This window comes from Onychomys torridus, chromosome 11 (assembly GCF_903995425.1).
Source record: "Onychomys torridus chromosome 11, mOncTor1.1, whole genome shotgun sequence".
Lineage (NCBI taxonomy): Eukaryota > Metazoa > Chordata > Mammalia > Rodentia > Cricetidae > Onychomys > Onychomys torridus.
This window is the reverse complement of record NC_050453.1, coordinates 88,416,863-88,441,219: the sequence shown is the minus strand read 5'-3', so window position 1 is coordinate 88,441,219 and position 24,357 is coordinate 88,416,863. Positions and strand designations below refer to the sequence as shown.

Genomic DNA, 24,357 nt, shown 5'->3' with positions numbered 1-24,357 from the left:
TCCCAGCTTGCTGTTCCAATGGTGTTAGACGTTTTAGGGTATATAAACCTACAGTTTGCTGGATTTCCTTATAGCAAGCTAGTTAACAGCTGCTATAAAGCAGGCTTATGTTATCAGTTGCATAGTTCAAAAGTAACTGTACTGTAGCTTCATTCCCTTGGTACTCCAAGCCAAGGTCAGCATTCACATATATCTATCAGTGCAAATTTGCATTTTTCAAAGCTGATTGAAACAGCACTGTTCATATTCTTAGTTTGAACTTTGCTATGAGTTCCGTGAATGCTCTATAGCTCTCAAAGTTATTTCCAGAAATTCCTGATTTTCCTGTAAGGCCTGGTACAATAGGCTTATTTAGGACCCTGCCCATTCTAATAGGATAACATCTTTTGTAATTGCTTAGTTACTCAGACCAGTCTCCTCCATTCCTATCCTCACCCTCTTCCTCACCAGTCCTTCCAGATAGATATCAAGATATCAATCACCCGCCAGATCTGTAGAGCTTCTGAGGATCAATTTGTCTTATACTGTATTCTGTCATTATATTCCAGTGAGAATTTCCACAGACTACCATGGAGTTTGCCAATGTAGAAGCTGTTGCTCCTTGGTGAGAGTATCTGGTTCTGCTAGGTTATGGCTTCCTGTGATTGAAGTCATTCTACTTAGTATTATAGGAATTGTTTAAGCCTACACAATGCTGACCTACTGTAGTCATTATAATAAAAATAAATAATTCTTGTAAGATACTTACTTACTCCATTTTAAATACTGAACACTTACTGTCTCATTGAAGCATCACTACTTACCCTAACCTAGCATCACTACCTACCCTAACCTAAGGCCCTGGGAGAGATTGGACTAAACTTGAGTGATGTAGCTAGGATTCAAATCCAGATAGCCTAGCAACAGAGCCCACAATTAACTTGACCATATGCTACTTCTTGATGTGAAGGATTAGGTTTAACCTAATTAAAAAATCCCATTCCAATATATGGTTTCCATTCCTTGCTTAAGAGTAGAAACTTGATACTTAAAACTCACAGTATTATATAAATTGGGGGAGAGTGATTGTTTTTAGTTCAACCAAAGCTAAGAGGGCTCACCAGTATAAATAATAGTAATATCAATTTAATGAAAAGGTCACTGTAATAATTTACTATGACCTATATTTTATAGCTGCTTTGTTGTGAGCATAATTTAGCAACAGTCATCAAAGCATCAAATCAAATCAGGCAAAGCAGCTAACAGCTATGATCTAGCTCTTGGAAAGCTGAGGCAGGAGACTTGCCCTAGGCTTAAGGCTAGCCTAGATTGCACAATGAAATCCCAACCAAAGAAAAGAATAAGGGAAAAAACTACAAATCACATCTGTAATATATAAACTAGCAAATCAAATGGAAGGATAATTGAATAAACTCAGGATTGATTTATCCTGTTGTATCATTAGTAAAGTAACATTATTATGTAATTACATATTAAATAATTTATGTTATGTAATATTAAATATTTTATATTGTATAGTAAACATATGGTATTTCAGGGGGAAGTGGTGGTGGTGGTGGTGTTTGAGATAAGTTTGTTCTCATGAATCATAGGCTAGCCTGGAACTCATTATGTACCTGGGTATGACTTCAAACTTTGACCATCCTTGCTTCCACCTCCCAAGTGCTAGAATTACAGTTGTATGCCACCACTACTTATGTTCCTGTACTGGGAATCAAAACCAGCATTATAGCATCAAGACCCTGTTGAGTTGTTTTGTTTTGTTTTGTTTTGTTTTTTTCAGAGCTGAGGACTGAATCCAGGGCCTTGAGCTTGCTAGACAAGTGCTCTACCACTGAGCTAAATCCCCAAACCCCCTGTTTAGTTTGGTTTTTTTTGTTTTGTTTTGTTTTGGGGGGGGTGGTTTCAAGACAGGGTTTCTCTGTAGCTTTGGAGCCTGTCCTGGACTAGCTCTGTAGACCAGGCTGGCCTCGAACTCACAGAGGTCCACCTGCCTCTGTCTCCCGAGTGCTGGTATTACAGGCGTGCACCACCGCCGCCCAGCCCCTGTTTAGTTTTTTAAAGAGTCAACATACCAGGTTTTATATCTGTATAGTTACATGTTAGAAAATAACTATTACCAACAAGTTGACTACATAATTGTGTTCTTTAATTTTCATTTGAAGTTAGATTCCATTAGATTGAACCAAATTGACGAGTTTCTCCTTATTCAAGTGTTTTTTGATTTCTAAGTAGCAGAAAGCATTGTTAAGAAACAAGCTCTGAGCTATTCTGTCTGCCTTTGTATCAGAACAGAAGTGAGAAAATTAGCAGTCTCTCCTCCAGATGCTTCCTGGTGGAGCAGTATACCTCATCCTACACACTTTTGCACAGCAAAGAGTAGAATGTGGGACTAAAGAGTTGGCTCAGCAATTTAGAACACTGGCTATGCTTTCAGAGGACCCAGGTTCAATTCCCAACATCTACTTTGTGGCTCACATTGACCTGTAACTCCAGTCTCAGCAGCTCCAGTGACCTCTTTTAGCCTCTACAAGGACTATCCATGCACATGGTGCACAGACATTTGTACCAGGAAAACAACTATGCATATAAATAATTTTTTAATATTTTGAATCTGGTTATTCTGATATTACATTTTTAATCTAAACTATATTCTGCCTGTAACTTTGGGGAGGTAGTGATTTTCTCATTACTGTACTATACTGGTGGGCTATTAATGTATTCATCTTCCTTAAAGGAGAACATGTTATTCTAGAAAACAGCTTTCAGTATGTATGGAACCAAATGTATGTGTATACGTGAGGCTTTAAGAAGTTAATCACATTCTCCAAAGATTTTGATTCTTTGCTAATCATTTATAGTAGTTTTAAAGTGAATCAAAAGACCAGTGATTCAGGAAAGATGATTGTCCTGTCATCTGTCATTGGATCATATGGAACCCTCAATAATATAGATAACACAGGTCCAGAATTCATTATCCTGCCATTGTGGGTCTTTCAAACCCATAATTAGCTGTTAGTATTTGAGGGGTTTTTGTTTGCATTTGTTTGTTTGTTTATTGTGGGGCAGCTCTTGTGCAGTCCAATCCAATCTTGGACTATGTAACTGAGGCTGGCTTTGAACTCCTCATCTTCCCACCTTTACCTCCCAGGTACTGGCATTTCAGATGATACACTATGTCACCACACATGGACAGCTGTTGATATTACAGGACAAATATTACATTTGTTTGTTTTTGTTGTTGTTGTTGTTGGGATTTTTTTGTTTGGTTGGTTTTTGGTTTTTCGAGACAAGGTTTCTCTGTGTAGCTTTGTGCCTTTCCTGGGAACTTGCTTTGGAGACCAGACTGGCCTCGAACTCACAGAGATCCACCTAGCTCTGCCTCCCGAGTGCTGGGATTAAAGGTGTGCGCCACCAACACCGGGCTTAAGTTTTTCCTTTTTTTTTTTTTTTTTTTTTTTTTTTTTTTTTTTTTTTTTTAAGCTGAGGATCGAACCCAGGGCCTTGAGCTTGTTAGGCAAGTGCTCTACTACTGAGCTAAATCCCCAACCCTATATTTGTTTTCTTATCACCCTTCTACTAAGTTGAAAACATGGTTATTTTCTCAGTCCTATAGAGTTTTTTTTTCATAAAGACCGTGACATCCACCTCTTCTCCCTACCCCTCCAGTGACTGGACCAAGGACCTCATTCATGTACTTTCCCATTGAGCCCTATTCCCAGGCTTAGGAATACCCCCTTTGCTGAGTGTTTATAGAAAATGCTTCACTTAATATTATTAACAGTCCTACAAAACAAATAGTGAAATCTTTATTTTATAAATTAGTAAAATGATACTTCACAGATTTGCCAGTAACAGGAACACAGAAGAATTTTATTTCCAAAGTCCACAATGTCTTTTAGAGTAAGCTGCACCTCTGAAAAGCTGGATATTTTTATAGGTATCAAAATTGAATCTTTTCCAAATAAAATTATTTCAACAGTCACTTTCTTTTCAAACAAGTAAATATTTAATTATTGGCACTTTGTCAGTGAAGTATACATTTTCACATAAAATTGATGTAAGTACTTACAGATATCAAAGCAAATGAGCTTAATTCTGATTTCATTAATAAATAGCTGAAGTTTTCTTTAAAGATAGCAAGATAGATTCATGATATTCAAATTGCTGTTAATTAGCTTACTTTATGTATTTTGAACATAGAAATGTGAAGTAGTTTCTGCCCTGTTCTGTTCTGTTGTAAGATTGCTTTGGAGTCGACAACTAGGGCTTTGATCACTTTAGAACTATGGCTAGGAGATAGCTCAGCCTATAATGTGCTTGCCTTGCAACAATGAGGAGCTGAGTTTCATCCCTAGTATCATTAAAAAAAGAAAAGAAAGTATGCATAGTGGCATGCAACTGTAATCACTGTGCTGAGAAGTCATCCCTGGAGCTCTCTGGCCAGCCCACCTAGCCTTGTGAACTTGGAGAGTTCCAGGCCAGTGAAACACTCTGTTTCAGAGAACAGGATTGATCACACTTGGGAAACGACATGGGAGGTTGTCTTCTGCCCTTCACGTGCACAACCATGTGCACACAGTTGTTCACACATAAGAACCTGCTTCACAAGATCCATCTTTTACCATCAGAGTTGCTGATTTTATTCTTCTACCTCTGTCTTCTACAGTGTAACTTCTGTGTTTACACATTGATTAAATCTAAAGGGATACAGAGCTGCTTTCTAATTTTCAGGGAAAGATCCTCCTGAACGCTGGAAAGAAGAGTCATTGGTGGTTAACTCAGCACATGTTCGTTGAATACTTAACTCTATATTCCAAGTGTTATGCTATTCTTAATGCTTCCCCGGAGGGCCAGCTCTGAGAACTGCTCTCCCTGTAGGGTTGTATATAGAATGCCTCAGAGTAGGGCGACTTTAGGGAAAATTTCTAATCTGAGGGGAAAATAAGAAAACATATACTTTCTGATGGTAACTTTCTCTTTTACTTCATCCTAAAAATTCCTCTCTGAAAATCTCTGTCTCTACATTGTCATAGTCTCCATACATTCTCCACACAGCCCCATACGTCTTATGCACAGATATACCTCTTTTCTGTACAGCTTCATCTTCCTTGTCTCCACACAGTTACAAATCTCCACACAGCCACAGCTATGCATCTCATTTATGTAGCTCTCACCATACTTTACATAGTTCCTTCACACAGCTCTTCTACATAGCAGCAGCTCCTTCATACAGCTAGCTCTCTCTCTCTCTCTCTCTGTCTCTCTCTCTCTCTCTCTCTCTCTCTCTCTCTCTCACACACACACACACACACACACACAACTCTGGACAGTTATATGTTACATTCCCTGTCTGACCCATTCTCATACCACATGATAGTCACACAGTTTTTCTCAGGCTAGGGAGGTCACATTGACCGTCCAGTGAGTAATGCTTGGCCATGCACATAACCTAAATGGTTAGGGTTCTCAGACAGAAAATAAACAGTTGACTGAACCTTGAGCCTGTAACATAAACTGAGGTTGGGAATATGTGCAGAAAGTCAAATACTGTAAGGGGTTATGTCTCAATGATGTCAGCCTGACGTTGGTTTAATAGACACTTGGGAATTTGTCCTTGAGTATCATTCACAGGGGCAACTATTCTGTTTTTAATGTTCTGAAATCTAAAATTAGTTGTCTTTGTGACTGAGAATACTGGTACTTTCCTGTGTCAGTTATGAAAAATATTCTAGTATTACTTCTATTCATTAGAATTATACAGTTTAAGCAGAAATCATCTTCCTGACCATGCACAGCTATATATGTGCCCAAAGATGGAATATTATCTCAAGATAAACACACAAGCAGTAGAAAAAAATACCCATAGCAATTCTTAGGGAAGAAATGTAGTGGCACATGAGAAAACTTATAGACAGAAGCAACCAGTCATTTACAGTCAGTGATCCCACAGTCTTTGCCAAGTGGGGCTCCCCATCAGAGATTATTCATCTGGCAGGTCCACCTGTTGAATACTAGTTGTCACCTGCTGTATACTCCCATAGCCCTCAGCATGTTCTCTTCTAAAATGACTCAGATCTTGCCTGTGGAGTCACCAGCCCCTATCCCCCGGTAAACAAACACTTAGTAGCACCCCTGGTCTTGTTGTTCCTTGGGTAATGGCCAAGGCAATATCTGTATTTCATTGCCTCAGTAGCCTCTGTTTTGCTGGGCTAAATCTGTGTGAACTAGGTTGGCCTCAACTTTAAGATCTTCCTACCTCAGCCTCATGAGTTCTAGGATTGCAAGCCTGTACTGCCATACCTTTTTTATTTTATTTTATTTTATTTTATTTTATTTTATTTTTTATTTTATTTTATTTTATTTTGAGACAGGGAGGATCTCAGTAGGTAACCTTGGCTGTCCTGGAACTCACTATATAGACCAGGCTGCTGACTTTGCCTCCCAAAGCGTGTGTCACCATGACTGGTTAGGATTTTTTTTTAAACCTAATTTCTTTTATTCTGTGAGTCTCCCCTAGTTTAAAACAAAAGTGTGTGTGTGTGTGTGTGTGTGTGTGTGTGTGTGTGTGTGTGTGTGTGTTCTTTGCTATTAGTAGAACTGTTTTATTTCATTTTCTTATACTGAACCTTATGTGAATCTTATAATTTGGTATCAATTAAAATTGGATTGGTTTTCCAAAAAGCTTAGATATAATATAGCATTCTGGAAATAGATTTATCTGTAATTTGTTACCATGGAATTAAGGTAGGATCTGAAATGGAAAAAATTATTGTGATGGGTGACTAAGTTAAAAATAAAGGCAGTGGTCATTAAATTTTTGTGGATTTTAGATTTCCAAAAGTATATTTCATGACAGTGATGTGTTTCACAAACAAAAGGTGGGGGTGGAGCTCGTGGATAGGTAAGTGCAGAAGGATGAGGTTTTCTGCAGAGTGTTTCTGTCTTTGATATTTGAGTATCTTAATATTAGTATATATAATAATACACAGTGTCACAAAAGTCTGACATTTGAGCAGTTACAGAGATGGTTGAGATGAATTGCTGGTTATTAAAGGATTAGAATCAGTATGATTTGGACATTAATTGGTGGGAAGATGAAGACCACATGTAAATGATGAGTAATCTCCGAGCTTTCCTTAGTTGACTTGGAAACCAACTCAGTGGGTGAAGTACCATTAATGGGGAGAGACACTCAGGGCAGACCAGGTATGAGAAGAAAATGAAATTCAGTTAGAACCAAGTGCAAACCTGAAGAAACATCCGAGTAGACCTATCTCGGAAATAAGGAAGTAAGATTGTATCTGGTGGAAGGGTTTCAAGATTGTGATCATCAAAGAAAGCCACAGAAATGCTTGCCTGAGTGGTTAGGTAACATGAGAATGGGCCATAGGGAGGGTGAGGATGAGAGAAACCAACTTTAAGACAAGTGATGGAGGAAAGTGAACAGAAAGAACAATGATGGGAAGGCTTTTCCCTTCTTTTAAAGGATTGGGGAAAGGGCTGCTTTCCACCCTCTTAGAGGAATATAGAAAGAGAAGTGTCTATAAATTTTAGAGTTTGAATTTTGCTCTGATATACTTATCACTAAATCATATTTATAGCATAAATTGTTTTTTAAGCCCAAAATAGACAGGGTATTCTGTAAACCCAGTAGGGTGGTGATAATAATAGATTTTCATTATTTTTAAGACAGATTTTAGCCAGGTGGTGGTGACTCATGCCTTTTTAATCCCAGCACTCAAGAGGCAGAGCCAGGCAGATCTCTGAGTTCTAGGCCAGCCTGGTCCACAGAGATCCAGGACAGGAACCAAAAGTATACACGGAGAAAACCTGCCTCGGGGAAAAATAGATAGGTTGGTAGGTAGGTAGGTAGGTAGGTAAGTAGATAGATAGATAGATAGATAGATAGATAGATAGATAGATAGATAGATAAAGAAAATGGATTTTAGCAGGGTGTGGTGGCATACACCTTTAATCCCAGCACATAGGATACAGAGGCAGGATGATATCTATGAGTTCAAGGCCAGCCTGGTCTACAAAATGAGTTCTAGGACAACCAGGGCTACACAGAGAAACCCTCTCTTGAAAACAACACAAAACAGAAAGCAAATGGGTTTATGTTCTTAATCTCCTAGAACCACTCATAGGACACCAAAGTATTAAGAGTTGAGAAGTATTATTTCCGGTAATGTTACATTAAGGGAGAAAAGAAATCCAGAAAACTCTTACCTGAAAGAAGACAATTGCAAATCTTGTAAGAGAAGGAAAAGTCCTGATTCAGACCTGTTGGTTTGAGCTCTTGAACAATGAAAACTAGAGTGAGAATGGAAAAAATACTTATGTGTTGTGAAAAATATACTTTAAAAAATATATTTCCAGTCTCTTGTCAACATGAACTAATTTGGAAAACAATACTGAATTAGGACTTATGGTAATTTAAAGTTGCTTTACTGACTTAAATGTCTCAGTAAAATTGTAGTGCAGTGTTAGTTTGCATGCATGTTTGTAGTTATTACATTTAATCTCACTAAGATAACCTTAGTTTGGGTTGGGCAAGTAGAATGAGCAGATTGTTGTTTTGGCTCTTACAGCATTTATATAAACAAACATACCCTCATACACTTTTAGGAGGAATTCTAATTTTAAGACCTTCTTACAATTTGTACCTGAGCATGTCTCCTTATAGAGTAACTCGGTTTTCACTTCAACCCAGTGTTTCAGGAGACAGATTGATATATGTATAAATGTTGTGTGGCATTAATAATCTTAGCAGTGGAAAGGAGAATAAAAGAATAATGAGGGTAAAAATCAAAGATTTTGTATACATGTATGAAATTGCCAGAGAATTGATTTTCAGAAGAAAATCTTATAACTCTCCTAAATCTGTGTTTGCTTGGTTATATTCTACTTTTATAGAGATGTGCTACAGCTTCAAACATAAAACTCTGTCCTTTAGAACCTGTGTTGTATACTAAGAAACATGCAGCAGAGTGAATTTATTTTGGAAGGCTGTCTTTTCAAAGCATTAATATCTTCTAATGACATTTGGCAGTATGTATGTAGATGTTTGTAAAATATAAATTCTTGCCGTCTGACATGGGTTTTTCTGGCTTTCTGTGCCTAATCATTCTTTGTTTTGTTCCTGGTCACCAGTTTAATTTGAATATTTCCCATTTTGTGTTTTAACCAGTATCTCCCCCTTTTTTTTCCTTTCCTCCCCCCACTTTTCTATCATTCTGGTGTAGGGCATTTCTGATCTGCAATTGTTCTGTAGTATATTTTGGATAATTTTAAATGCTATTGAAAATATAATATGTATAACATGTATACTTTTACCTTATGCATAGTCTAGTTAGATGCTCATTTTCAAATTTTCATTGAAATTTGAAAAATCTTTAAGTGAACAAATTTCTACCTAAGTATACCATGATGTAAGTAATCTTACTTTAACATAGCTCTTATGGAGTGTCGAGAAATTGCAGTTTAGGGCAATGTCTTCGCTTTGCTGCACAGAAGTGCTTGCAGATCAGCTTTGCTGACTACCATCAGCACGTAGTGACTCGGGCCCCTCCTAGTGCTTTCGTGGCTGCTGCAGTTAAACTCTGTGCATCAAAATAAATGGCCGTCATAGCTGTGACTCAACTACATCTTAAGTTTTTATTGAACACATGCAAACTGAGTGAATCCTAATTTTTCCATATATTTTTATAGCTTTCTTATATCCGATGGCATTTCATCTTTTTTTTTCTACCAGTCAATCAGGGAAAAGTTGCATTTCTTAAGATGAAAATTGTCTAAGTTTTTATTCAAGACAGTGATTACCTTTTGTGACAAAGATCAGTTAATTTTTACCAGAGTTTTAATTAAAAGAAGTAATCTTTTCCCTCCAATTAAGCTTACTATTTCTTAAGCACATATCTATAAATTTAAGAAAACTTCACAGTTAAGATACATGCAATTCAGTCTTGCTAGAGATAAATAGTGTCCAATGTTACCTTATAAACTGTATGATAGCGTGAGAAATGTTTGAATTTTATTAATCCCTCTTAACAGAAAATAATATATTTGAAGACTTAGTAAACCTTTTAAATTCTTCCTAATTTTATTTAGTACCCTTAGATAATTATACACAACTATTTTAGAGGTGATTGTTGTGTATATTATCATTTGAATTGGGATTACATCATTTCTATTCTTTGATGTTAAGTGGAAATTGAACTAAAACCTTTAGGCCTTGTTTTTATTTTTCTAGAAAGGGTTTCTATGTGTAACAGCCCTGGCTGTCCTGTCACAGAGATCCACTTGCCTCTGGCTCCTGAGTGCTAAGGCGTTTGCCACTACCACCCAGCCCATTGGGCCTTTTTTTATGTGTGTCTTTGACCTATCCACTTGTTTCTAGGAAAGACGCTTCCTTGTAGGAAAATGGAAAATGCACATTGAAACTGTGCCTCTCAACTTCACAAGAGGTCTAGCCATTAATGTGTCTACAGCCACAGCATTCTAAACAGTACACTTCAAAGTAACTCAAAACTCGGGGGGGTTGTTTTGATTTGATTTTTATAAAGATATTTGCTTATTTTTCATGTAATTTTTACCTGCCCTCCCCCCAAATTATGTTAACCAAAAACATTTCATTACATTTTCTTACCCAGATTGACTAAAACAAGTACCCAGATTATTAAATTTTTGACTACCTAAATAAAAGTAGGCCACAGATTGTATTTTTAATAGCTCTATTCCTTGTCAGACAGCTAGAACATACACCCCTACTTCTGCTAAAACAATGGAAAATTATCACCAGTTTGCTTGCAAATCAACTCTGCTGCATGCGTTCACAAGTTTCATAAAGATTGCATGCTTTCTGTTCTCAATACAAATTGTGTTTTTTTTCATACCCATCTTTGCTTTTTATTTTTTTATTTTTGTTTCCCTTTTCTTGGTTGGATGCCTGTGTATGTTTAATCCAAATCCCTGTCCAGTCCTGGAGTTTGAACTACGGAAAGCCAAGGAGACCATTCAGGCCCTCCGAGCCAACCTAACAAAGGCTGCAGGTGGTGTACATAAAACTTTTTGAGCCTTTTCCCACTTTTACAATGTAGAAGTAGCTGGACTATTTTTATATGTAAAATAGTAAAAAATTATTTTATTTTATCTCACCAGAACATGAAGTTCCTTTACAGGAACGAAAAAATTACAAATCAAGTCCTGAAATTCAGGTGGGTGAATGATACCAGTTATCTTCCATATAGCCCAAGTATCAAAGGAGCAAAGCTCATATTTTCCCATCTGTCTTTTATTTTGCTTCTAGGAGCCAATCAAACCTCTTGAAAAGAGAGCTCTCAACTTCCTAGTCAATGAGTTTTTGTTGAAGAATAACTATAAGCTTACATCAATAACGTTTTCAGATGAAAATGATGATCAGGTAAAGTTACATTTGGGGTAATGTCTCCTTTTAATTTACTTTGTCTCTTAGCTTGATTTTTAGCAGTTATGCTTACAGTAAGATTCACCTGGGTAGTTTCTAAAAGCAAAACAGGTTCTACTCAGTTTAGTATTTTGTTGGCTCACAGACCTTATCTATCTTGTGAGTTTTCAAAATAAAGACTTGTCTTTCTTTCCAGGTAGCTTTTTCCAGCCTGATAGTTACTGTATAGCCCCTCCATATTTGTGTGCATTCATAAAGTATGCCTTTTAAAACTGGACATTACTTGGTCCTATAGATCAATGAAGACTTGGAAATTGAATTTTTCTATAAAAGTTTCTTAAGTAGCACTGTAATTCAGATGTTCAATAGCACAGTTAGAAAATATTTTGAATGACAACATATATGATGTATGTGTACACATGTGAACATGTGTACATGGTTCTCTGAATAGGATCTTTCAGAAGTAAATGCCAGAGATTTTATTATGAGGGAAGCAAAAGGCTGCTGTTTTTCTTTGTTCATTCATTTACTTTGTGGTACTCTGCAGACATCCTACCTCTGAAACTGCACCCTTCCCTCAGAGGCAGTTCTTTTAAATGAAGGTTATTCCTTTGCTTCATAAAATCTCCTGTGGATATTTTTTTTTAAAAGATCTGTTTATTTATTTTGTATACAGTGTTCTGCCTGCATTTATGCCTGCAAGCCAGAAGAGGGCACCAGATCTCATTACAGATGGTTGTGAGCCACCATGTGGTTGCTGGGAATGAACTTAGGACCTCTGGAAGAGCAGTCAGTGCTCTTAACCTCTGAGCCATCTCTCCAGCCCCTCCTGTGGATATTTTTATAGAAATAGAAGTTCTCTAAAGGACATAGCAGTTTATTTACTTCATCAGTTATCATCACATGTTTGGCAAGACTTAAATTCAATACAATTCATTGTGTATGGCTTAATAGGACACTTTCCGAGAATATTAGCAATCACTAAGTCATTTCACCACAGTGAAATTCATCATTATAAAATATACTTGCATAGTACTATAATTCTACACTGATGTCATTCACATATGAAGTCTGTCATTGAATTTGATACAATATGTGGTTTATGGTTATAAATATTTAGTTATTACATGGTAGCTTTACTGAGCTTATACTATGTAAAACACATTAAATGTTTACCAAACATGATTTCTGTGAGTATAATTTCAGTGAATCATGGTTTTTCTTTTTATTGGCTTAACAGCAAATAGTAACTATTTAAAGTGTAAGAAATGTTGGAAGGTGAAAAGGAAGGGGAAAGAAGAATAAACAACAGAGAGGATCAAACAGAGTATGATGGTCTCTTTAAGTCTAAACTTGTCAGTTCCAACTTTTCAATACAAACAATTGCTCCTACTCAGTTAAGAGTCAGAAACTATCAGAGATATCAGTAGTACTTCCTCAATAATTGACAAGGAAATAGCTTAGGATGTGGAAGATCTGAATTCCTTCATCAGTTAAGATAAAGAACAAGGAGGACTTGAATCACTGGCCTTCTAGCCTTGAAAGATAGGATAATCAAGACGTATCATGCTGTTAATGTAGACAAGTAGACCAAGGAACCTATTCCAGTATAAGCCAGAGGGAGACATGCACAGGGTCTATTGATTACTCACAAGTGCAAAGTTAATACCATACAGGGAGGGCAGTCTTTTTACAAATGATAGTAGAAAAATGCGGTGTCCGTGCACCTCCTAAGTGGGATTAAAACCACATTCCTTACCATACATGAAATTTGATTCAAAATGTATCATAGACTTTAATAAGAACCTGTAAGACTTACACAGGTAAATTTAAGAGGAGTAAATCATTACAATTTTGAGAGATAGATAAGATTTCTTAGATATGCCACCAAAATCATGGTATTCTTCAAATGTACTACCATGAGATTTTTTTTTTTTAAGTCACTTTTTGCTGGTGAGATTGCTTAGCAGATCAAAGTATCTGCCCCACAGGTCTGGCAACCAGAGTTTGATCCCCAGAACCCATGTGAAAAGGAAGAAGAGAACCAACTCTTTGACCTCCATTCTTGAGCCATGGCATGCATGCCCAGACACACTCATTATGGACACACACATCATCATCATCATAAAGTATTCTTAAAGCCATTCTTGAGGCTCCAGGGGTAGCTCAGTAGTTAAGAGCTTCTTGTTCTTCCAGAGAACCTACCTCTAAATCCAACTCCCAACACACATGTGGTATACCCTAGCACAGACATATAAACACAAATAAAAGTAAAAACAATTCTTTTTTTAAACAACTGTTGAGTGAAAAGACAAATCATAGACTGAAAATACTCAAAAGTCAACAAAGTATTTGTTAGGAATTTCTAAACTCTTTAATAAGAAATAAACAATTTTTAAACACACAAGCAAAAGAATTATATGCATGCTTCACCAAAAAAGATATCTAAATAGAAAAGAGCTTGTGAAAGATACTCAGCCCCTTTTCCTTCAAAGATGCACATACAGTACATTGAGATGTCACACACTTAGGATGGCCATGACTGAAGACTCAATAGGCTGGGCCTGAGTTAGGCAGATTGCAATAAAGTGATGTGTTTAATATTCATTTATAATTTATATAAGCTAAAATTGATTTATTTCTTATAAGCAAGCACCAGGGGGCCTTTAAAAATATTTAACAAGGTTGGGGATTTAGCTCCGTGGTAGAGCGCTTGCCTAGCAAGTGCAAGGCCCTGGGTTCGAGCCTCAGCTCAAAAAAAAAAAAAAAAAATTAGCTAATTCTTACAAAAGTCCTAAGAATTAATGAGTATTATACCCATTTTATAGGTAGCCCTTTTAACTTAAATGAACTGATGACAATAAACAGAAATTAGGAATGTTGAATTTAGGTCTGGTTTTCCCTAAACCCTCAATTTCAGTGCTCATATCAACTTCATATTTAATTTTTAGTTACAATTATTCCATTATTTAAGTAAGCCATCGAAGGTTAAAGTGCCATGTTTAGACTATTTACATGACTATTCTAAGGATTTTCAGAGAATCTCATAAACTATAATAAGGTAACAACTTAGTACAAAAGTCTTATTTTCGGACAAGACAGGATGGTAAGAAAGAATATGTCTGTGATTTATTACTATGTAATTTCATACATCCCATCAAAAATCTTTGCCATAGAGTACTCAAGATGCCACACCTTTCTGTCGTTTTTATGAAGTTGAATTATTCTGAATTAAAGGGAATGTTTCAAAAACACAACAAATTTACAGGTAGCTATTTGAATTCTTTAAATTGCCAGAAGCATTTTTACTAATTCACGTTAGATTTAAGCAGCTGAAGCAGATCAGCAGGTTCTATTCATTCATTGGAGAGTATGTTGATTGCATGTAATGTGGGATGACCTTCCATCAGTCAGTACTTGTTACTTGTATGGTGATGACCTTAGACATTTCATGCTACAGTGCCAGTGCTCACACTCAGGACTTCATGCAACACACAACGTCTCACCATCTAACACAGTTCAACAGAAGCATAAAACTGTAAGAATAATAATTGTGTAGTGAAAGAGTACCTAGAATATACACTTTTATTTTCTTTTATTTTTGAGGCATGGTCTCACTGTGTATCCCTGGCCAACCTGAAACTTAGTATACAGGCTGGCCTCAAACTTACGGAGATCTGTGTACCTCTGCTTCCTTAGTGCTGGGATTAAAGGTGCCCAACACATTTAGTCGTTATAATAGAATATTATCTTTGTTTATCCAGAGTAGCAATATTTGAGTGAAAATACAAGAAAAAATTATCTTAAAGGGTTTTTTATTACATTTATAGTGTGTGTGTATGTGTGTGTATGCTTGTATATTGGAAGATCAGGGAACAACTTTCTGGAGTTGTTTTTCTACAAACTCTACCATGTGGGTGCCAGGAATTAAAATCAACTCATGAAATTGGATAGCAAGTGCCATTATCCACTAAGCTGTCACACCAGCTTCTCAAAGACTTTTTTTTAATGCTTTTTGTTTTCTATTAGGATTTTGAATTATGGGATGATGTAGGATTAAACATTCCCAAACCCCCAGACTTGTTACAACTTTACCGAGATTTTGGAAATCATCAAGTGACTGGGAAAGATCTTGTAGATGTGGCCAGTGGAGTAGATGAAGATGAATTAGAGGCTCTTACACCAATTTTAGGCAACATCCCTCCAACCCTTGACACTCCCCAGGCTATAGAGGTGAGAAATACCAATTAAATACTCATGTCCACAAAAATTGTTTATGTAAAAATGTTTCTGTGAGATCTTGAGCTTCTGATTTTTTTTCCTGCTTTGATTTTCAGAACTCCTTGCTAGTACAGAAATTAGAAGATAAAATTAGTTTATTGAATAATGAAAAATGGTCATTGATGGAGCAAATCAGAAGGCTTGAAAGGTTAGTACTTTGTTCTTATTTCTAAAAGTCCTAAAATTTGTATTGACATTGGCAGGTGTGTGTGTGTGTGTGTGTGTGTGTGTGTGTGTGTGTGTGTGTGTTTGTGTGTTTGTGTGTGTGTGTGTACATATATATGTGTGTGAAGCAGGGTTTCAATAGTAAGACATAATGTTTTCACATTGTTGTTATTAAAGCCTCTTAATTATTTTCTGTATTTAAAATCATGAAATGTCTACCCTCATAAGTAAACCAGATTGATGTCATGATCTTATAGTTTATGTGACATACTTAAGAAATTAGATATTTAACTTCAACTGAGCCTTGTCAGTCTCGATAAAATAACTCCACATTAGTGACCTTCTTACTTAACTATTCATTATTTCATTTATTTCTTATAATACTAAGTTGGGTTTGGGGATGGTCTCTGTATGTCAAATGGAGATTTCTCAAGAGCAGGCTTTAGGGCTGTTGTTTCTTCTCCTGGTTGACAGTTTGCAGCTATGCTTTTAGGACTATGAAGCACCAATGACTGTTACATAGGAGAGCTTAGTCACTAATCATGTAGTTGGCTTTTAATATGTTCTGCTTCTGTTAACTCCTTTTTTGGGAGTGGATACTATTGTCAAACCTTTCAAAACTGAAATTGTTCTCTGGGAATTTTCTTTCTTCAGTGAGATGGACATCCTTAAAACTGAACATTTTACCACCCCAGCAGTTGGTGATTCTGTTCAGCCTTCCTTAATTCAGTCTTCCCAAAAAGATTCTGAAGACAGTAGACGGAGCCCAAATGTAAATAGTTCAGACCAAGAAAAAAACAAGAATGGTCATCTTGAAACACCAGGTGGAGCTGATTCCTCCATTCCTAAAGAAAATTCCACATGTTCTTTCCCAAGAAAGGAAAGAGAAGAAATGCCACCTTCTTCTATACCAAGTAAAACCATGGTCCATTTTGATCAACCCAATAGGTTAGTGTGACGCCATGCTTTGAATGTGTCTTTCATTATTTGTGCTTATAGGGCTAGAAGAATTTTAGTTCATATTTGAATATTTTGCAGAGTTACAAATTCTTCCTTCCATTTGACATGACTTAGCACATAGCAGAATACATGTCACAAAATGGGACAAATAATTATTAAATTATGTCAAAGAGAAGAAAACCATAAATTGACAAGTTCTGTCTTCACTAAGTGCATAAGGCCATAAATAACCTCTAATAAATAATATAATAAATAATAAAGAACTATATGCTCTTGGCCTTCCCCTCCATGCCTCTTACCTTTCTTCTGTTATCAAGCTCAGACTAGTTGCCTGTGCTGTGACAAAGCAACACAAAATAGTTTTGTTTCCAGTCCTTTTTCTGTATCTGCTGTTTTTACTACAGGATGTCATTAATATAATTTTTGCTGGATTGCAGTATTTGAACTTAGGAAGTCAAAAAAATCAGTAAACCATGATTCCTGTCCTTTGTGATAAAACTATCTAGTAGTGAAAATGAAGTATAAATTTTAAATGTTTTCAGTTGTAACTTTAAAAAAGTACTTTTGAGCCGGGCGGTGGTGGTGCACGCCTTTAATCACAGCACTCAGGAGGCAGATCCAGGCGGATCTCTGTGAGTTCAAGGCCAGCCTGTTCTACTGAGGACATGCTCCAAAGCTACACAGAGAAACCCTGTCTTGAAAAAACCAAACAAACAAAAAATACTTTTGAAAAAGGACTATTATTTTTTTTATTTCATGCATATGTGCTTAGTGTATACTAACTCATTTAATCGTATAGTGCATTTCTGGCTGCAATATTATTCTTGTTAGAAACAAGTACTATATACCCAACATTGGGATAAAATTTTTCAAGCATGGCTAATTTTCTTTAGTCTTACAGGTCCTCATTATTACTGAAAAATACTGGATTTATTTGTGTAAGAAGCTTTCCATTCTGCATCATAACCTGTACTTGTTAGCTATAATTGTTATCTTTGTGTATATGCAGCTCACAGAATTAGACTAAGGTGTGCAGTCCTTGAGGTATATTTGTTCTAATGTAGATGAGATAAAATCATGGAAATGTATATTGTGGTGCTCAGTAGTAGGAGCACGTGTTAAGTCCACCCATATCAGAGCATCTGTGTAGCTCTTTTATACTCTTAAGGTAGATGCTCTTATATTCACTCAATACCTGTGTGCCAGGCAATGCTACTAAGAATACATTGATGAGTGAGACACACTGTAATCCTCTCATGAACAAACGTTATGGTATGAGAGAGAGCAATTAAAGTATGAAAAATAAGAGAATGAATCTTGCTTTGGGAACACATAACCAAAGCACCAACCTGTTACCAAACAGAAAGGTTTCATTAAAGACTTGAAAGCTGAGAGTTAACTAGGTAAAGAAATCAATGAGTGGATAAAGAACATTAAGAACGAAAGTGGAAGCAATAGATTTACAAGATACCTAAAAGCTAGACAGTTTGTTAGATTGGAAGTAAAGACAAAGGAATGAATCCAGTGAGGGTAAGAGAAAGACTGGTTTGTGGTTTCTAGTTTTAACAAACAGATTGTGGCCCCATCCATTTAGAGGGTGTGAGCAGTGCCTCAGAGAGCAAAGGGTCCAAATCTTGACACATCTCTCTAAGTCTGCAATCATGGAAATTATTGAGAACAGCTTGGTGTCTACTAAGCATGTTTTTGGTGAGTTTTTGGTATTGGCCTTGTCTTTGTAGATGGAGCACACAAACAGCTCATTGTCAACTTCATGGGTTACATAGACACAATGTTTTTAGAAATAAAGAAGCTTGACCTTTCTTATTAAACATAAAAGTAAATTAATAATTCCTATTGTTCCTCCAATGTTTCTCTCTTAAATTATGTCAGAAATGTTCAGTGAGCTTTCCCTTCCCTTATAGTCTTTATAGAAGCAAAAGCTGAGTCATTGTAGATCGGCACAACTGTAGTGACTTTCCAGCTTTGTTTCTTGATCAGTCTGTGTCAGCCTTTCGGAAGACATAGAAAACGGAGGGTGGAGATAGTACTCATTTTAGATTGGGAAACTATTTCCTATAATTACTAATCACTGTACCACTTAGTGTTTGATCCACTAACACATAAGGGCCATTCATTCATTTATATGGCCTCAGGCTATTTGTGACATGCAGTGTTCTTATATGTTTCTCTATCCATTAAGTCTGGTGGCAGAGAAATCTGGGCAACATTTGTGAGGTAGGATTACTGTAGGGATATGGTTTCCATATGCAGGTATGCAGCTTACTCCCTCCTGTGATAGCAGTGCTAATTCTTGGATCCTATCTCCTTTTTTCCACTATTTTCCTTCAGGAAATTGTCACCTGCTTTCCACCAAGCACTACTCTCTTTTTGTCGAATGTCTGCAGATAGTCGTTTAGGATCAGAGGTGAGTTTATATCACAGCTTCCATAAAACAGCTCTACTGTTGTAGGGGTGTTTGTTTTTTATGGGTTTCATACAAAATGTTTATGCTAAGATTGTGTTTCAGTTGAAAAATCTATGATTTAAAAGTATTTCTTTAAGAAATAATACCTAAAATTTTAAGCAATAAGGAAGGCAGTTGGTTATTAGTTCAGTTGCTGTCTCGCAAACTTCATTATAAAATCAGTTCAGCTTTCTCGGGCCATTCCTGATGCAGTTCATTATACAAGGTGTTGCCCTGCCATGTTGCAGCTTCTTAGGGATCTTTTTAAGGAAAAAGCAAACAAACCAGTAACCATTGAGGAGGCCCTGTTTCTGGGCTATCCCTTCTTCCCAGAACTGAAGCATAATAGGCCTCCCACACCTCACCCATATTTTTTTTAATTGACATTTTGTCTTTTAAGTAAAATTTGTTTTTCCTGGCATACAGATTTGTACATGTTTATACACATTGTGACATTTAAATACATCAATGTACAGGATCCATTGAATCTAGATGACTGACACTTGTCATTTCAGATACCATCTTTTGTGTGTTGGAACACATTCAGAAATCATAAATCCTCTATATGAGCTAATTTGTAATGTTCAATTAATTGTTGACCACCGTAGTTATCCTACTGTGGCTACATCCCTAGCTGCTAGGAGAAATAATGTTTTGTGTTATCCTTCCTAGCAGCTAGGTGGGTAGCTTAGTAGGGAAGTGCTTGCTTAGTGTTAGCCCCAACGTCATAAACATTAAATAAATGATTTATCCCTCCTACCCAACTCTGGCCCTTTTTCTAGCATATTTACTGCATGACTGCCCCACAGAAACGACATTATCTGAGGCAGTGTTGTTATTATTACTATGAGTTACAATGCTGGAGCTTGTGTTTACATCAAAGGAGACAAGATCCAGAATGTAAATGTTGACCCACCTTTATGCACAGATCGTCCACAGTCATTTTAACTGTTTGGTTTTCTAGGTATCAAGGATTGCAGACAGTGAAAAAAGTGTTATGTTAATGCTGGGACGCTGCCTGCCACACATTGTTCCTAATGTGCTGTTGGCAAAAAGAGAGGTAAGACACGTAGAAGTATTTTCATCCCAGTAGTCCTATCATGTGATCCGTTTTGTGGTTTTGAAGTTTAGTGTGATATTTTTATTTTGTTAAGTCTGTTACTTGCAATCATATTCTTACTTTTGTGCATGCGTCTCTGCTCCTAGAGAATGGTTTTACACCTCTGTCAGGTGAGTTCAGTAAAACTGCATGGTATTCATAATTTCCAGTTTTGTTTAAAGCATTATTATTAGCTTCTGCAGTGCTATTACTGTAGGTCCATTTATGTGTCATGAATGCTGTCATCTTCACATAACCAAAACACTAATTGATTTTTTTTCTGTTCTTTTGATGATGTCTTTGATATGTCTACAGAAGTTGACACTCATTGAAATTAACAGACTAATAAATAATAATGTAACATTTTCCCCAAATACATTTGTAATTGCTTGTTATAAATGTTAGTTTTATTATGCTTGTTTGACAATAACTTATAATGATAACTATAATAACCTTTTAAGGTTCCTTCTTAAGTTTTATATTTGCATTCTTGGCAGATGCTTTAAATATCCTACATAAACATGCAAGTAAATTTTAGTACATGTGACCTAGAACATGAGCCAGGAACACATTAGGAAGTTATCTTTATAGTTATAAATTATTATTACATATATATATAGCCAGTAAAAGATTATAATGTATACAATTTTACCATTATCGTGTTAATGTTTATCACTGATTTTACTCATATTCATGGGACCTACAGTATGATGGGTACATAATGCATTGGCAAAACCCATTTAAAGCTGACCTTAGTTATCTATGTAAGCAAAAGAAATTTGTACTGATCCTCAAGAAAGGATATGTAGAGCTTTGAAAGATTTTATTCCTATAAGTATTCTTAATTTTAAAAATGACTTAAAAGTTTTTGTTCCTTTAGATGTTTTTAATTTTTAAAAAATTTAGAAACTATTCTTGCTGATAGCTTTATTTGTATCTAATTTAAAATGATTATATGTGTGGAAGTTTTCTAGATCTTGAAGGATCAGTGTCCAATTTCAGATTGTTTTGCAGTTCTGCCTGGCAGGATGGTGTTTGAGCTTTTCCTTTCTTGGCTTATAATATCTGTGTTATGAATTATTTATTGTTTGCATCCCACTTATTATCCTTCCTCAACATAATCTTTAAGTGTTATCAAACCTGATAAATCAGTTTTGCCTTTTTTCCCATATTAGCATTAAAACACTGTAACTAAAATCTGATTGTACTGCATGAAGTATTTATAGTTTTGCATCATCAATAATCAGATACCATGTTTGTGTGTGTGTGTGTGTGTGTGTGTGTGTGTGTGTGTGTGTGTGTGTACATGTATTATTGAATGTTCTGGTAAAACTGATCCTTTTCTCTATTTACTTATTTTTATCTTGTTCTAATTGCTTAAAGTTGTATTATCTCAAAATCAAATTAGTTAATAATAAAGTGTATATTAGCTTGGTTTAAAGCAATTCCCTAGGTATAAAAGAATGAAACCTTGTAGCATGTGCTTAACACCCATGAGGCTCTAGGTTCAATGTCTAGAGGGGAAAAAAGAAGCAAAACTTACCTTATTATATCAGATGTTTGATTTATTTTTAATATTTCACCTGTTTAAGTCTATATTTTTAAAGAGCTCTTGTAATTAAAGGATTGGTATCTGAGGCTTTTTTTTAATTTTTTTTTTTTTTCCTTTTTTTGGTTTTTCGAGACATGGTTTCTCTGTCATCTTGGTTGTCCTGGAACTCACTCTGTAGACCAGGCTGGCTGATCTTGAAGTCACAGAGATCCACCTGCCTCTGCCTCCTTGCTAGGTGGTGGTGGCGCACGCCTTTAGTCCCAGTACTCGGGAGGCAAGGCTTTTCTCATTTCTCAAGTTTTATGTGCTTTTTTTAGCATAAGCAGAGTTAAAACATTTAGTCAACTGACAATCATAATAATATCCTAGTTGATTACATAACACTTAGAAATAGGGCTTAAGACTGTCAGTTTGTTACAGTTCTGAGGGGAAAGGCTTATCCAGTGCAAGTGTTACATCTCTGAAGGGAAAGATATCCTGGCAGTCAAGAGCCAAGAAATATCACAAAGGCACACCTCACAGAAGAGATTTATTGGGAGAGACACAAGAGAGTGACTGCCTCTACTTGGGCAAGAAACAGCAGAGAACTGAGCAGTCAGCAGACTTTGTATAGGGTTCCTAGGAGCTGGAGCTGTCCAGGATTGGAGGGATTTTATAATCTGATCTTGGGCTTTTTTTTTTTTTTTTTTTTTTTTCCTGTAGGGTGGTTCCTGGCCACTCTCCCATTTCAAGGGGCTAGAAACTGTCATTATGGCCCAAGTCTTGGGGTTGGTCCCTAGCCACTCATATGCTTTGAAGCAATACATTAACATGGATTACCTTTTTTTTTTTTAATAGAAAAAGATATACAGCACAAACCGTTTTCCCCATTCCACATATAATTTTACTAACTTCTAATGTATTTTTCCAAGTCCTTTACCATTTTTCATTGGACTGTCTCCATATGTTTTAGCTGTAAGAATGGAGATCTTCATATATTCTGGATATGAAACCCTTATCACATATGACTTGCAATCATTTTATACTTAGCTCTTATATTGATTATGGAGCTGACATATGCTCAAGAGAAAAAGTTTGGCCTATTAAAGGCCTTTGCCACTTCTGTTGACAATCAGCTACTATAGATTGTTTGGGTCTTAGAATCTCAATTCTATTCCATTGGTCTGTATATCCTATTCTTATCCTTAAGCTGCTCCCATGCTTTTTATTGCTCTGGTTTTTAGTAAGTTTAAATAATTGGGACATCTGAGTCTTCCAGTTTTACCTGTTTAATACTACTTGGTTATATTGGACCCTTGCACTTAGATTTTATGCTCAATTTCATTTTCTGCAAAAACAGGCCATGGGAATTTGAAAGATATTATATGGAATCTGTTCACGACTTAGAGAGCATTGCCATCCTACCAACATTATCATTATCTTCCCTGCATGAGTGTATCATGTCTCCCCCCCCCCCCCCCCCGCAGGGGTGGGGGGGGGGGGGGCTCAAGACCTGGTTTTGATGTGTAGCCCTAACTGTTCTGAAACTTAGTAGAAGACACTGGCCTTGCACTCAGAGAGCTCCACAATGCAGTGGGATAATGTTCTTGTACACTGTAAAGATTTCTCAATCAAATTGGTTTAATAAAACACTGATTGGCGAGTAGCCTATAGGTGGGGCAACCAGAGTAGAATTCTGGGAAGAGGAAGGATGAGTTAGGAGTGGCCAGCTGGATGTAGAGAAAGCAAGATGAGAGTGTTGTACTGAGACAAGGTACTGAGCCATGTGGCTAAACATAGATAAAAATTATGGGTTAATTAAAGTGTAAGAGCTAGTTAATAATAAGCCTGAGTTACCAGCCAAGCACTTATAAGTAATATTAAGCCTCTGAGTCAGTTATTTGGGAAGCAGCTGCTGGGTATTTGGGAGCTGCTGGTGGAACAGAAACTTGCGCCTACACCACCTGCCTCTGCCTCCCAAGTGCTGAGATTAAAGACAGGTGCCACCACAGCTAGCCTGTGTCATGGCTTTCATTTCCCCGTCAGTGCTTTAACTTCTTGATTACATTTATCCTCAGTATTTATTCTTGTAGTTGGTATTACAAAATGAGAGTTTTTATCAATTTTCTTTTTAGATCATTTATTGCTAATGCATAGAAATATGAGAAATGTTTGTGTGTTCATTTATAATGCATTGTAACTTTAAGTGAATTTCTCTTCATTATTAATAGTTTATGAGTTCTGTGGTGTTTTCTGTATGTACAACTACAAAATCTACATGGATAGTTTTGGAGACTTGGGTAGCCTTCCTTTTTATTCCTGTGGTTTAAATACTCTGTATAGGATTAGGAATAATTTTTGAATAGGACATTTACTTTTTGGTCCTTTTGTACTTATTCCTTCTTCTCTAGCACAAATGCACACTGATC

General features: G+C 36.4%; 1 protein-coding gene across 4 annotated transcripts in view; it reads left to right on the top strand.

Annotated features, from left to right (window-relative positions):
• The window catches only part of Relch (RAB11 binding and LisH domain, coiled-coil and HEAT repeat containing), a 99,995-nt gene that overhangs the window by 20,499 nt on the left and 55,139 nt on the right, over nucleotides 1–24,357 (top strand). For 2 of the 4 annotated variants that reach the window (XM_036202161.1, XM_036202158.1), the window contains exons 3-10: nucleotides 10,983–11,054; nucleotides 11,164–11,219; nucleotides 11,312–11,425; nucleotides 15,458–15,661; nucleotides 15,766–15,857; nucleotides 16,529–16,822; nucleotides 19,184–19,259; nucleotides 20,263–20,358. In XM_036202161.1, the coding sequence (XP_036058054.1) occupies nucleotides 10,983–11,054; nucleotides 11,164–11,219; nucleotides 11,312–11,425; nucleotides 15,458–15,661; nucleotides 15,766–15,857; nucleotides 16,529–16,822; nucleotides 19,184–19,259; nucleotides 20,263–20,358 (1,004 nt within the window). Of the gene's footprint in view, nucleotides 1–10,982; nucleotides 11,055–11,163; nucleotides 11,220–11,311; nucleotides 11,426–15,457; nucleotides 15,662–15,765; nucleotides 15,858–16,528; nucleotides 16,823–19,183; nucleotides 19,260–20,262; nucleotides 20,359–20,510; nucleotides 20,529–24,357 lie in introns of those variants that run through there. The other 2 variants (XM_036202159.1, XM_036202160.1) reach the window with 2 other exon arrangements.